This window comes from Osmerus mordax, chromosome 19 (genome assembly GCF_038355195.1).
Source record: "Osmerus mordax isolate fOsmMor3 chromosome 19, fOsmMor3.pri, whole genome shotgun sequence".
NCBI classification, from domain to species: Eukaryota; Metazoa; Chordata; class Actinopteri; order Osmeriformes; family Osmeridae; genus Osmerus; species Osmerus mordax.
The window spans coordinates 2,859,551-2,874,600 of NC_090068.1; the positions used below are offsets into that span (position 1 = coordinate 2,859,551).

The 15,050-nt window shown below is 40.7% G+C and overlaps 1 protein-coding gene across 1 annotated transcript in view; it reads left to right on the top strand.

Moving 5' to 3' along the window:
- The window catches only part of pde9ab (phosphodiesterase 9ab), a 28,053-nt gene extending 26,553 nt beyond the window's left edge, over window positions 1-1,500 (top strand). Inside the window, exons 14-18 of the mRNA XM_067256872.1 lie at window positions 13-126; window positions 554-658; window positions 770-898; window positions 1,107-1,202; window positions 1,450-1,500. Of these exons, the coding sequence (XP_067112973.1) occupies window positions 13-126; window positions 554-658; window positions 770-898; window positions 1,107-1,202; window positions 1,450-1,500 (495 nt within the window). The remainder of the gene's footprint in view (window positions 1-12; window positions 127-553; window positions 659-769; window positions 899-1,106; window positions 1,203-1,449) is intronic.
- The last annotated feature ends 13,550 nt before the right edge of the window (window positions 1,501-15,050 follow it).

Here is a 15,050-nt window from a genome sequence, read left to right on the forward strand (position 1 = left end):
GCCCCATTACAGGCTATCATCACTCTCATCTTGGCTACTGACATGGCAAGACATGGGGAGATATTGGATTCCTTCAAACAGAAAGTGGACAACTTTGGTTTCACTAACGATGAGCATGTAACTTGTGTATGTAGTAAACAAAGGCCTCCTGAAGAATGTTACACACCATGTGTAATGTGATGTTTTGTTCCAAAAATTTATTACATTTACATTTAGTAGACACTCTTATCCAGAGTACAGGGACATTTCCCCAGAGGCAAGTAGGGTGAAGTGCCTTGCCCAAGGACACAACGTCATTTTGCACGGCCTGGAATCGAACCAGCAACCTTCTGATTACTAGCCCGATTCTCTAACCGCTCAGCCACCTGACTCCCTTTTATTTATGATAAAAGTATTAACATGTACTCCACACGTTACTAGGAGCAGTAATGTTCACCCAGGTATTGATGACATGTATAATGCACACAATAAGTAGTGTACATTTTGAATGTCTATTGCATGTATACATAGGATATGTATTGATATATTCCCTGTCTTTCCTGTGTGCATGCAGCTAAAGATGGTTCTTATTAAATGCTGTGACATCTCCAATGAGGTGAGGCCTACAGAAGTGGCTGAACCTTGGGTGGATTGTCTACTGGAAGAGTACTTTATGCAGGTGAATGAATCGTACCATAATTGTGGATGAAAAGTTTAAACTCAAATTTTTCATTGTTCAAACTGAAATTCACACTTGATAGCTGCTTGAGTATGTGTTAATTTGGTCCAGAGTGATAGAGAGAAGTCAGAGGGTCTGCCTGTGGCTCCTTTTATGGATCGGGACAAAGTCACCAAACCCACTGCCCAAATTGGCTTCATCAAATTTGTCCTCATTCCCATGTTTGAGACTGTAATGAAGGTGGGTCATGTTTAAGACAGAAACAGAAAGACAGACAGACAGACACCTATATACACATACACACACGCACACACACACACTTACACAGACATAAACAGACACTTGTTGAAAGTGAGACAGAGTGAAAATGTCCAAAAGAAAATGAAGACACTAACAATTTACAACATCTTGCATTAATTGGTATCAACCATCTACTGCATCTGTACAGCTCTTCCCCCAGATAGAGGAGATTATGGTGCAACCATTGCGGGATTCCCGAGACCACTACGAGGAACTGAAACAGATTGACGATGCCATGACTGAGGTACAGTTCAGCCCTTCACCTCACACCACATGAACCTATTGTCATGTTCATTTCCTTTCAATTCAGTCATATTTAATCATTCTTAAATAATAAATAAATATATGGGAATTATTTTCTTTTTTTAAATTCAACATTGAAATACACCAGAGTAGTACTGATAATAGTTATTGGTTCTTACCCTGCCTGCATTATTGAATGAAATTAGCGCACAAATGCTAACCTGAAGGTGTGTCTTTTGTTCTATGAGGCACAGAAGAAAAAAAGTGAGAGCATGTCATTAGGCGGGAAGAAGAAGTAGACTTTTCCGGCAAACTCAGTGTTGTAAGTGTAAGTAAGTTTAAACAATAGATGTGACAAGTACCCTCCTTTCTCACTCTTTGACACATCCCTGTCAATAGTTGCCATTTCAGACCTAGCGAATGGTAGGTGTGTTCTAGCTATGTTCTTGACTGTGTGTAAAGTAGCTTCATAGGTTAGCTTCAGTTCCAGGAGACTGAGGACATCTTGTGGATGTTACAGCATTTGCAGAATGAAAACCTGGACATTGTGACATTGCAGGCATGGACGGTTCTCTTGCTGCACAAACACAATTGACCTTTATACTGATGATAAGCTGTTTTAGTCCTTGATTGCAAACAAAGCAACATGCTGAAAAAGACTGCTGACAGACTGAATTCCATCAATACCACTATCAAAATATAGCTGCAAGCAGCGATGCGGGTTCCTCCGCAAAATGACAAAATATTATACAAATGTACAATGTAGAAGGTCAAGAGTTGGATAACAAGAGAGCAAAACGACTTCATGTTGGGCCAACAACAATAGGCTGAATGGGCATTTGAACTCATGAGCATAAGGTTACAAGTCAGTCTCTCTATCCTCTCTGCTACACACCAACTGTTGAGATTTTATTAATAGAAATGGCAGAGTATTTACCTTTGGTCAGCTTTGGGGTTAAGAAACGGTTGACATTTCAATGTCAAATTGCATGAAATTGCACATGGTACTACTTCAGGATGATGTCATTTTTTGCCCCTTTCAGCCATTTTGTATTGCATTTCTTATTCAATTTCACCCTATATAAAGACACATCTGCCCACACACAACTTCCATCCATGCTGTTTCCCTCTCTCCCAGCGCAGGTCATGCCAAGGCAGAAATGCTGCGGCGGCCGCATGAGGTTTAGATGTAGTCCAAAAACATGCCTCCCACAATTGACACATTTTAACCACAGTACTCTTTTCAAACTTTCCCCAAGATGGCTGAAAAACCGCAGATATTGTAACTCTTCTTGAGTTGATCTCTTTCCAGAATCTCAGTCCAGTCAATAGCAGTACAGCAGCCAACTCTCTGGTCCCATTAAAATACACAACATGCAAAATCTATGGAACGCCGAGTTAGTCCAAATTAAATAAATAAATAGGTAAATAAATAGATAAATACATACATAAATAAATATGGCTATGAAATAAATTCTGAAATAAAAAAAGATGGCAATAAATATATAAATATAGCATTATATAATTATATAGCTGAATCCATTTACCGACATCAATGAATAAATAAATAAAAATATTTCAAAATGTCGTTTTTGTAAAGACAACATTTATTTATTTCATGGAACTTTTATTTCCTAATGCCACATTTATTTATTTTTTGGGACTTTTCCGCACCACATTTATTTCCACACCACATTTATTTCTGTACTGTATTTATTTCCGATCTTACATGCAAACGAGAGGGGCGTGGTTATCTTCAGACCAACCCAGCTGCACACAAGATCAAAGGCAGATAGGGATACCTAGATTCGGTAGATGATGGAAGACATTAGTCGTGTCGGAGATCGCATGTTGGCCTTATAGATACAATTGATCAGCATGGCTAGTCAGGATGTATTATTTTGGCACACATTGTAGATTTTGTAGAGGTACTTGGGCGGATAAGTGCTAAGTCTTAAAGTGTTTGAGACTTATCGAACACCGTGTTTGTGTGCAAGACGGCAAGTATAAAAAGCCACAACAAGAATCTTCCTTTAGGGTTTAGCGTATTTTGATCGTAACCTATTGTCTGGGTTCACAGTGACGATTTAAGTAGGCTAATTTGTAAGATGTAGTTTCATAAGGGGCTGTGGTATCGTGGGAAATTTGGCTATTGCCTCAAGACAACCCCAAATAGTCCTACGCGATTAGCCTACACATTTGGGTATTTTCTGGTGTGCCCACGATAACCAGCTGTTTTCGATGAACCCAACCCATACAAAATGTTGCTTAAATGCCAATAAATTTGTGACTACAAGCTCCTTTCATCCATGAGCCTGAATAGCTTTAACGGACCAACAATCATGTGTTTTTGGTCTAGTGCGATCAAATCCCACTTCATGCCAGCTTGCAACTGTTTTATTTTCTTAGCCTACAGCAGCAAATATGAGATGCGACTTGAAATTCGCCAATAATGTTGAATGTTGTGTGAATTTGTGACGAATCTGGTGATAGAGGCCAACGGCAGCTGCTGCTGATAGGTGAACGCACAGCTCGCATGCTTACGGAAACCAGGTAGTCTGGAAACCAGGGCGAGAACACCGCGGGTGTCCAGCGCCTGTGCTAAGGGGATAGCTGTAGACTCGAGCTACCTGTATGGGGGGTGACAGTGGCATCGCACTGCCGAAAAGCATACAATGTAGACAAGCTTTGCCCACAATGTCTGTGTCGTCTCTGTCTTTTTATCATTGGTTCCCAATGGGAATGATGGCGGTGACCTAGTAGCCTACGTGTGGGGACTTGGTCTTTGATAGCTGCGACGTAGCGCTTAAGTTACCTTTGTAAACATTGCTTTAGCTCGTGTGACGTGTAACTCGTCTGCAAAGCTAACAATCACTGCCACCACTACGTCTTCCTAGGTGGTATGTTGGCTATCACCGGTCTCGAAGTCGGCAACTGTAGGCCAAGTGGCTGGCTAGCCGGCTAGCTAGCTGGCGAAATAATAAAAGGACGACATCAGTGTGGCCATTTCAGCTAGAGCTAGCTACTGTAGAGCTAGTGTTGTGCTGTATTTGCACAGACCTGAACAGCCAAACCCGTTTTGTCACTGACTGGTCATTAAAACGAGTCTAGTGGTAGTGGTTTGATTTAATATTGAATAATTACATAAATTATAATATCTGGGTTTGGGTATTGTGTACCGTGTTGAATGGGTCTTGGTCTGGACACGTCTTGGTTAGTTGCAACTTTAAATTGCCTATAATAACAAAGCGTTAAGAAACTTGACTTCAATTTGAAGCAGTACTGTAAATCCAAAGGTATGGGTAATGTCTTGAATGGTCTGGCTTCACTTCAGGTCTCGTCTCACTAAATGGTAATACCGGCATGGCATAATGGTGAGGCTAGATAGTTATAGCTAGGTGCCTTATCGACCTAGCTATCCCCATAATAGCAGAGCGAAGTATCAGTGGCAGTGATTGTCTTCTTTGTTAGGCGTAGCGACGGTTGCTAGCTGTGTTAGCTAACATTACCTGGTACTAATCACCCCCCACTACATTTACATTTAGTCATTTAGCAGACGCTCTTATCCAGAGCGACTTACAGTAAGTACAGGGACATTCCCCCGAGGCAAGTAGGGTGAAGTGCCTTGCCCAAGGACACAACGTCATTTGGCACAGCCGGGAATCGAACTGGCAACCTTCTGATTACTAGCCCAATTCCCTAACCGCTTAGGCTCCCACTACCTGTACATTTTGCACACGAACAGTGCTCGATAAGTCTCAAACTATTTAAGACTTAAATATATATGTTCTGTAGAGCACTTATCCGCCCAAGTACCTCAACAATGTGTGCCAAAATAATGACAAGGCATGCTGATCAATTTGATCAAGGCCAACATGCGATCTCTGACACGACTGATGTCTTCCATCATCTACCGAATCTAGGTGTCTCTATCTGCCTTCGATTTTGTGTGCAGCTGGGTTGGTCTGAAGATAACCACGCCCCTCTCGTTTGCATGTGAGATCGGAAATAAATACAGCACAGAAATAAATGTGGTGTGGAAATAAATGTGTTGTGGAAAAGTCCCCCAAAAATTATAAATGTGGCATTAGGAAATAAAAGTCCCATGAAATAAATAAATGATGTCTTTACAAAAACGTCATTTTGAAATAAATAAATGTATTTATTAATGTCTGTAAATTGATTCAGCTATATAATTATATAATGCTATATTTATATATTTGTTGCCATCTTTTTGTAAATTTCAGAATTTATTTCATAGCCATGTTTATGTATGTATTTATCTATTTATTTACCTATTAAGTTATTTAATTTTGACTAACTTGGCATTCCATAACAATCAGGGTGACCAACAAGATTATATTAACTGATAAACAATAACATTACAAACATCTAACTGAACAAACGCAACAACAGAAATCCCTTGCACGGCTGTTGTAACCACACTATTTTCCACAAGTCTTTGCCTATTTGACATACTGCACTGCATGCTGGTTACCCAAGGGGCGCTGACGCTGATTATCTAGCTGTGCTCCGACTGTGTGATTTGAGTATTAGCTTTGGTCAGCTTTGGGACAAAGGTTAAGAAACGGTTGACATTTCAAGGTGAAATTGCACATGGTATATCAGAACGATGTCATCCTGTTTAACTAAACAGATAATCAAAATTATGACAGGCCAAAAGACTGTGGCTGGATTTGAACCTGTGACCTTGCTCCTTTCAGTGCACTGTCTTAGCCTACTGAGCTATTTCTCAGTGTTGAGAACCATTGTGGTCAGTTACTGTATAGAAAAGTAAGCTATTTGTCCTGTGGCAAGCATTATAAGATTTGGCTGAATTTTAAACAGCTGTAATTCAGTGATATTTTGAGATATCAAGGCAGGGGCAGGCAGGCAGGGCAGGCCAGCTGGACGAAGCTGTCTTGGGGGCAGGGCTGAAGAGAAGCTAGTCCAGCTAGAGAGGGGTAGTCCAGCAATGGGTCTGTGTTGCTCTCAGCTTTCTCTGTTGTTGCTCTCAGCATCCTCTGTTGAACTCTGTTGAGCAGGCCTCTGTATGACCCTCCAGACCTGTAAAAGTGAAGAAAGGGTCCATGTCAGTTGTGAAAAATGAAGTTTTTCCCATCTACACTTGATACAGAATTCAGTTTTGACTGTGAAATGCAGTGGCATTACTTGAACTTGAATCCAAATGTGTTGACCTGATGGAGACCCATGCAAAGTCACTCAAAACCAGTCGCGGAGCCAGAGGGGTGGCTGGGGTGGCACTGGACCCCCCTGATATCGGACTTGCCCCCCCAGGTGCCACCCCAAAATGTCATTCTCTATCCCTGGCAATTGGATGCTGATTGACATTTAATTTATCTTGTTAAAATAAGCGTTTCTTTTTACATCTGGCAGGGCATTTATTCAATCGGAGATATTTCCACAGTTTACCAGTCAGTCACAAATCACTACGCCAGGGAACTCCCAACATTATGCAGTAATTTAACTACATATTCACATCGTTACACTGGGCCGCAGAGCCATAGAAAAAGATGCATATTGGCAATTTGGTTCCATAACAGATTCAGTTAAGAGAAATGTCTCTGTTTTAGTTTAGCACTTAGCACTACCTTAGTAGCTAACAGCGCAGTTGTCGTACTGTGGTGTTGTTGATTCAATTTCGGTTTTTTCATTTTCATTTATATAACACACTTTTAAAACAACAACAGTATCATTTAGCCATTTGAAATCTATTGTAATGACCTGACTAGGTCAGAAAGGAACAATCGTCCAGGCATAGGATGAAGTTCCCGAATTTACGTTTATTAGAATCAGAATCAGAATCAGAATGGGATTTATTCGCCATGAAAGTTTGCACAGACAAGGAATTTGCTTTGGCAGGAAGGTGCATACAATAAACATATACCAAAAATTTAAATATGTGGACTATCTATACTAAGGGTACATAAACTAGCAGTACTAAGTGGGATTAGAATAGAATTAAATATACAATAAAATATAAGTTACCGTAAATTACAATATAAAAATACAAAAATTCAAATATTACAAAAAATACAAATGTACAAGATACCATTATTGTAATGCAGTGCAAAAAGCAGTGTGTTTTAAGCAAGAAGTCATTAGAGTCAGTGTGGTCCCTTGGCCTTGTTGAAGAGGCCAACAGCGGAAGGGAAGAAACTGTTTTTGTGGCGTGAGGTATTGGTCCTGATGGACCGCAGCCTTCTGCAGGAGGGGAGTGACTGAAACAGGGAGTGTCCAGGGTGGGAGGATTAACCACACGGTATACAGGCTACTAGTAAGCCAAACAGCGGTTTGGGCCTTGCCCACGCTAAATAAAAGAAAGGTAGCCCACAAAACAATAGTGACCGTCTCTTGTGAAACCCAGACGTAACAGAAAGAACAGACGCTAAACCTGGTCTTAACTTCGAATGCTCCATCCCCCTGCCCAACCCCCCTCCATGCCCCTTCGCCAACCACCAGGATGCCCTGCATCCGAACATTCCGGGCATTCCCGTGATTGGCAGACAGCAGGTTGATTGGCATGTCGGACCCTGCGAACACTACCAGTAAACAACATGTCTTTCTGTGTGGGTCGCTACACTATTTTTGTACTTTAACTGCTAAGATTCCTTGATGAGATGCCTTATCAATCTATTTACGTTACAAAAGATGAACACTGCAGTCAGATAGCTACCCTGTTTGCTATTGTATAATGCCTGTTTGAAATACGTATTTCAGAGTAGGGCTAGCCATGATCTAGTAACTTAAAGGCTGGTAGTTGATTGAACATAATAATGGGAATATGTTTAAGATTGATATTGGACTCAAATGTGGGTAATTGGATGTATAGGCCTACATGTTATTTTTGCTTAGGGTTCAATTCAAACATTAAAAGAAAGGGTAAGATAGCAAACTTCTTCAAAAAGCTGAGCAAACAGGATCAGGTGGAAATAGACCCCAGTCCTTGCACCACCCCAAGACCTCAGAGCAGCTCCTTCCCCGAGGCTACAGGCACCAGGTCAGAGCATACTAGGCAGTCAGTCACATGCCAAGTTTAGCTTGTGTTTGTAGGCCACACATGTACAAAAGTTTTTTTCCGATTAAGCCTCACTTTAAAATGTTGGTTGCTGATTCATGAGTGTTCTTGTTTTGATGGCTGTGGCATTTTTTGTGTGAGTATACACTAACAGTTTTAATGTAAAAGATTCATCAAAGGATCTAACCTCTAACCTGGTTAGACACAGATTATATATTCATGAAAACAGAGTGACCATAGTCTCTCCAGTCTGTGAGTACAGTACAGCGTGTGCAAGAAAGAAATGAGTTGCAATTCAGATGTAGAGACACAGTCTATTCATAGTAAATGTAGAATTTGATTAAAGTAACCCTAGTGGACCATACTAGGCCACACTGAAGAACTCAGGTTTAAGTGAATTTGAATTTCTATTTCTCATCAGCAATCATATGAATAATTTACACTGCTTAGATGCCAGGCTAAGGTTACACACACATTTTCAGTCTTGGTCTGTGGACCCCCTGAAGTAGCCCTGGCCACCCCTTGGCCATCCCATATATAAAAGTCTGGTTCCTCCACTGCTCAAAACACAGGTTCGATTCCAGGTCTGGCAAGAGTATTTAGCTCTAAACTGGTCAATATACACATCTGACCAAAGACCAGCTCGACCTTTGCCTGTAATCAGTGATTCTGACTGCCAGAGACCCTTAAAGGTCACATGACATGCTGTTTTTGGATGCTTTTATATAGGCCTTCGTGGTCCCCTAATACTGTATCTGAAGTCTCTTTCCCGAAATTAAGCCTTGGTGCATAATTACAGCCACTACGAGCAGTCCCACAATGAGCTTTCCTCAAGACGCGCTGTTTCTGTGTCTGTAGCTTTAAATGCTAATGAGAAGGAGAGGGGCGGCACCATGCGCTAATGTTTACAATGGATGTATCGTAGCCCCTTTGCTGTAAAATGCCTCGAATTTGCCCATTCTCATCTGATCACCCTGGTTTGCAGAAGTGCACACTCATAGTCATTTCACTGAAGGGAAAGGCGGATATCGCGTGCGCCATAACACCAAAAGCAGAACGGTTATCCAAATAACAAAGAAGTGTACAACACTCGCGTTACAGCATGTGTATTCACACACATACTTGATGCTATCTACCTTTACATTAGCGACAGTAACTCAGCTGTTAGCTGCAGTGTAAAGTAGCTAGGACGGGACTAATGTGTTCTCTCCTTTTAGTTTTGGTTAATAATGTAGCTGCAGAATTTTGAATGAGCTGTAGTCTTTCAGTGGTTTTCTTGGGAAGACCAGTGAAAAGTGCGTTACATTAGTCCAGCCGGCTGGATATAAAAGCATGAATTAACTTCTCTGCATCATTTTGGTTTATGAATGGTCGTACCTTTGCTATATTCCTCAGGTGAAAGAAAGCTGTTTTGGTCACTTTAATTAATGTGAGAGTTGAAATTCAAATCTGAGTCCAGGATTACACCGAGACTCGTCACCTCTGGTTTAAGACAGGGGGTTAAGCCTCCTAGATTCTTAGTCTCTTTTGGATTTGGGGCCACATAGTAGGACTTCGGTTTTGTCTTCATTTAATTTAAGAAAGTTATCATTCATCCATTTGTTTATTGCCAACAGGCAGTTGGTAATGGAATTGATGGCCGTTGCATCGTTGGGTTCAGTGGATATATATAGTTGTGTGTCATCCGCATAGCTATGGAAATCTATGTTATGTTCTCTATGTCGCCGATTGGTAACATACAAAGAGAAAAAAGTAATGGACCTAAGCAGCTTCCTTGAGCAACCCCGTAGCAGTTCTCATGTTTCTTGGACCTATGGTCTCCTAAACTAACATAAAACTTCCTTCCTGTGATATATGATTTCATCCAGTTCAATACACTATCCGTGAACCCAATAAGCTTTTCCAGTCTATTGATTAGGATGTCGTGATCAATGGTATCAAATGCTGCACTGAGATCTAACAGGATAAGGATAGAGACTTTATTTGCATCAGAGTTTAGTCTGAGGTCGCTAATTATTTTGGTGAGAGCAGTTTCAGTACTGTGATATTTCCTGAAACCTGACTGCGAGACTTCCAGGATGTTATTTTCTTCAAGAAAATAATTTAATTGGACTAAAACTATCTTTTCCAGTACTTTACTAATAAATGGAAGGTTTGATATTGGTCTGTAATTTGCAAGTAGACTGTTATCCAATTTGGGTTTCTTTAATAGGGGCTTTACAACAGCTGTTTTGAAGGCATCTGGGAAGACGCCAGTTCTAAGGGATGTGTTTATAATCTCTAGCACCGGACCTTAGACACTATCAAACACTCTCTTAAAGAATGTTGTGGGTATAGGATCAATATCTGAGGTTGTGGAGTTAGATTCGCTGACAATTTTGGAAAGTTCACTAAGTGTGATACAGGTAAAAGTGCTCATGGTTATGTTGCAGAATCTACTGATGTCAGTTTCGACCCCACTATTAATAATACTAGCTCTGATCAAAGTTATTTTGTTCTTGAAGAACAAAGCAAGCTCTTCACATTTAACTGCTGAGGATGGAGGTGGAGCAGGGACAGTGTTTAGCAGCTGGTCAATTGTGGAGAAAAGAACTCTGGAATTTCTGGCATTTTCTGTAATAATGTTGGAGAAATATTCTCTCCTTGCTAGACGGATGGGTTTGTTATAGGTGGTTAGTGTATCTTTGTAGATATTGTAGTGGATAGTGATCTTTGTTTTCTGCTGCACGGCATTTTCTTTTCGTTTCACAATTTTTTTTATTTCTCAGCCATGGGGAGGTTCTGCTTGTGCACTTCTTTTTGGTTTTCAGTGGTGCAACAGAGTCTAACACAGATAATAGTGCTTCATTGAGGTTCTCTACCATTTCATTCAGAGAGCAATCATGGTTAGTCGGCTCATATAGAGCAAATTGTTCAGAATATTTCATCATAGCTGTATTGTCTAAATATCTTCTATGGACTAAGAATTCTTTTTTGATTTTGTAGGATAATTTCCACATTAAAAAGTATATAATGATGGTCTGAGAGGGGTAGATCAGTTATGGAAATATTATTGATATTTAGTCCAGTTGTTATCACTAGATCTAGTGTGTTTCCGTGCCGGTGTGTTGGGTCTGTTATGTGTTGAGTTAGATTGAAACTGTCAAGGAGATTTAAGAGCTTAATAGTTCTTGGGTCTGCCTTTTTATTTACTTGGATATTTAAGTCTCCGTTTAAAAGTACTTTGTTATATCTAGTGACACATAGTGATAATAATTCAGAGAATTCTTGTATGAATATTGGTGAGTGCTTGGGTGGCCGATATATAATAACAAAAAGTATTGATTTGGTTTTGAGCTCTATAGCAAGATATTCATATGATGTGAATTCACCTAGCTCAGTGATTTTGAACAACAGTTTAGAGGAGAAAATAGCTGCGACTCCTCCACCTTTTTTTGATGTCCTAGAAACTTGGTGAAAGCTGTAATCTGGCGGACACGCTTCTATCAAAGTTGCTGTTGCCGTGTCATTGTTTAGCCAGGTTTCTGTTAGACAGATGCAGTCTAAGTTGTTTTCTTTGACCAGATCATTAACTAGAAATGTTTTGTTATTTAGTGATCTAACATTTAGAAGGGCCAGTTTCATCTGTGGGGTATTAACAGATAAAACAGTGGTAGATAAATCTGTTAGAATATGGATAGTTCTGTGACTTCCAACACTAGTTTCAGGTTTGTAACCATGCATTTTACCATGCCATTGTCTGTTTGTGATGATGACCGGTATGTCCAATGAATTACATGGTGGCTGTCCTAGCGTAGCTTTTCTTTGGGAAAGTTTATGTCACTGAGCTGTTCCATCACAAGGGAATTCATCCGGGGGGTGCAAACCTGTGCAGGGCCCATGTCCTTGCAGGAGGCTGTTTGAATGTTCTGTTCTGTTCCATGGGAGGTTGTTTGGGATGCGTCAGTCAGCTTAGACACAACAGGGATAGGGAGAGAAACTTGATTTGTGGTCAGGAGCACGTGATTGATGTTTGCTGTTAGTAGTCGAGATCCTTTACGGTTTGGATGGAGTCCGTCAGCTTGAAAACGGTCTGCACTGTTCCAGAACACATTGAAGTTATCGATAAATCTCATCCTTTCAAATCTTTTCCTCTGTGAAAGCATGCAATCGGTTCACTGATGAATACATCTTGATATCTGTTGAGTGTGTTCAGTAGCTGGGTGAAATGTTTTTTAAGTATCTCAGTGCCAGTTTTCTTGTGTAGGATATCAAACGAGCCAGTGTGGATGATAATCTTAGGGTTGTTTGATTTATTGTTGAGGATTGTTTGTACCTCTGATGACAATTCCTCGACAGATGTGTTCCAAATCAAATATTTTCTGTCTTTGCCAGTTTAACATGTGCTGTCATGGCATCTCCAATCAAGATAGTGGCCATATGTGGTGTTGTGTTTGCATTTCTAACGTGTGCCTTATCAGTAGCTGCGGAGCCAGTTCTTATCTTATTTGGGTTAGCAATGATAGGACCTTGTGCTAGACCAAGGTTAGCCACTGTGTCAGTGCTAGCAGTAGATTCTATAGTGCTAGCAGCGTTAGCTCCTCTAAGTGTTGATGGGCTGTGGGTAGTCTTAGCATACCTTGGATCTTGATAATCCTGTGATATTGTTGTCTGATTAGGCTTGATAGGGGGTCGAACAGCGCCCCGAGTGGTCCGAGAGGGGCTTGGAGTGAAATGGGGGACTCCCGGTCGCAGCAGACAATGATGTGTTGGATTTGCATGTGTGTAGTAGCTACCATCATGGTGTGTTGGCGATCTGGGCCCTTCATGTTTGTTAGCTGCGTGGCTAGCACTCCTGTGCCTCTTCGCCATGGATTCCACACACAAGGGAGAGAGAGTTCCCAGTGGTTCGAATCTGTTTCTGAGTGTGACAGGAGGAGAGGTGATGCGGGAAGAGTTTCTGCCTCGCTTTTTTTGCTGTTTATCCTTGGTGCCAGTCCCATCTCCGATGAAGGTAGAAGCGGCGCTAGGCCTCTTTGGTTTAGCGCCGAGAGCAGGCCATGACTCATCCGGTCCAACGGCCGGTGGAGAGAAAGCTGGTTCCAAGGGTGGCTCATTGGCTGGTAGCTTAGCCTCCGGGCTAGGTAGCATGGAATCTATAAAGTCTTCGGTCTCTCTGATATCTAAGAGGGTTCTGACTCTTAGCTCCAGTTCGACTATCCTCTGAGTAAGTTGTTTGCAGTCGTTGCAAGCCATAGTTCTACAGGGAACCAGCTTTAGCTTGCTTGCCTGTGGTCAGTCTGGGAGAGCAGCCCAAAATACTTCTGTTCTCCTTGGGCTGAGGAGAAGGGTTTTGAAGGTTGTACCAAATTTGGACAGTACAGCAAAATCTAACATGGCGAACCTTATGGGTTCTTGAGGCTTTTTTGTTCCCCATGAGAAATAAGGCATGTATACCAATTTTCAAGCATTTTGGAATAATGGGGCACTGGGAAAATCACGTAGACTTTGGGCGTGGCTTATAGCGCCACCTATGGGCGTACATGGGCCATTAGCGGTCTGGGAGTAGTGAGTGACCTGTTGTATCATTGGGCCAAATTTGAAAAAATCGGGTCAAGGACTTTTTGAGCTATTGGGCCATTTAGCGGAGAAATATAATAATAATAATACTAACAAAAACAATAGGTTTCCTCCTACCGGGGGGACCTTAAATACTAACAAAAACAATAGGTTTCCTCCTACCGGAAGAACCCTAATTATGAAATGCATCACACTAGTACACAGACTCATAGTGGATAATCAATGTGTAATTATATTATATACATTTTCTCATCTTTCACTACTATATATATATAGAGAGAGGGGATATTCTATCCCCTCTCTCTATAAGTTCCATTTGAACTTTGACCTAATTTAAAAGCTTTCAAAACGTTTCAGTTCAGTACTCCAATATTTCATGGAATAACATGTGCCTTCCTCACACTTTATTACAACATGGTATTGCATTACAACATGGTATCTTGTACATTTGTATTTTTTGGAATATTTGTATTTTGTATTTTTATATTGTAATTTACGGCAACTTATATTTTATTGTATATTTAATTCTATTCTAATCCCACTTAGTACTGCTAGTTTATGTACCCTTAGTATAGTTAGTCCACATATTTAAATTTTAGGTATATGTTTATTGTATGCACCTTCCTGCCAAAGCAAATTCCTTGTCTGTGCAAACTTTCATGGCGAATAAATCCCTTTCTGATTCTGATTCTGAATAGCAGTGTGTGTTACAGTATTGCATTTACATTGCACCTATTAGGCAACATCTGTATAATTCTATATTTTCCAATATGGCCCTGCTGCTCTCAGTTACCCTACATTTCATACAGCCAAGCCAAGAATTTATCACAACAGTCAATGCACAACCTTTGGCATAGACACTAGTTTGATGTCAAAGCTAGTAATGCTATTATCTCTTGGAGTCATATAAAGGTCTGTCCTCCCCTGTAATTGTCATATGACACAGCTTTGTGTCTATGGTTACACAATTCACCTCCAAACTACCTTTTTTCTTTGCCCCTTGTTAGAGACCCCATATGGTGTTTCCATTCCGGGTGAAGAACCAAGTCATCAGCTTGAGGAAACAGTCTTCTTTGATTATCAAGACATGCACCATCCTACGAAGGGGTTATCCCTACTCAAGTAATAAACACTTCCTGTGGTCCTGTCCACATTTCCTGTAGTGTCCACTGGGTATACATAATGGTCAGTAGTAGAGAAATAGTAGAGAAACAGATGAGTGCCTGTTCTTTTCCATAATTACAGTATATA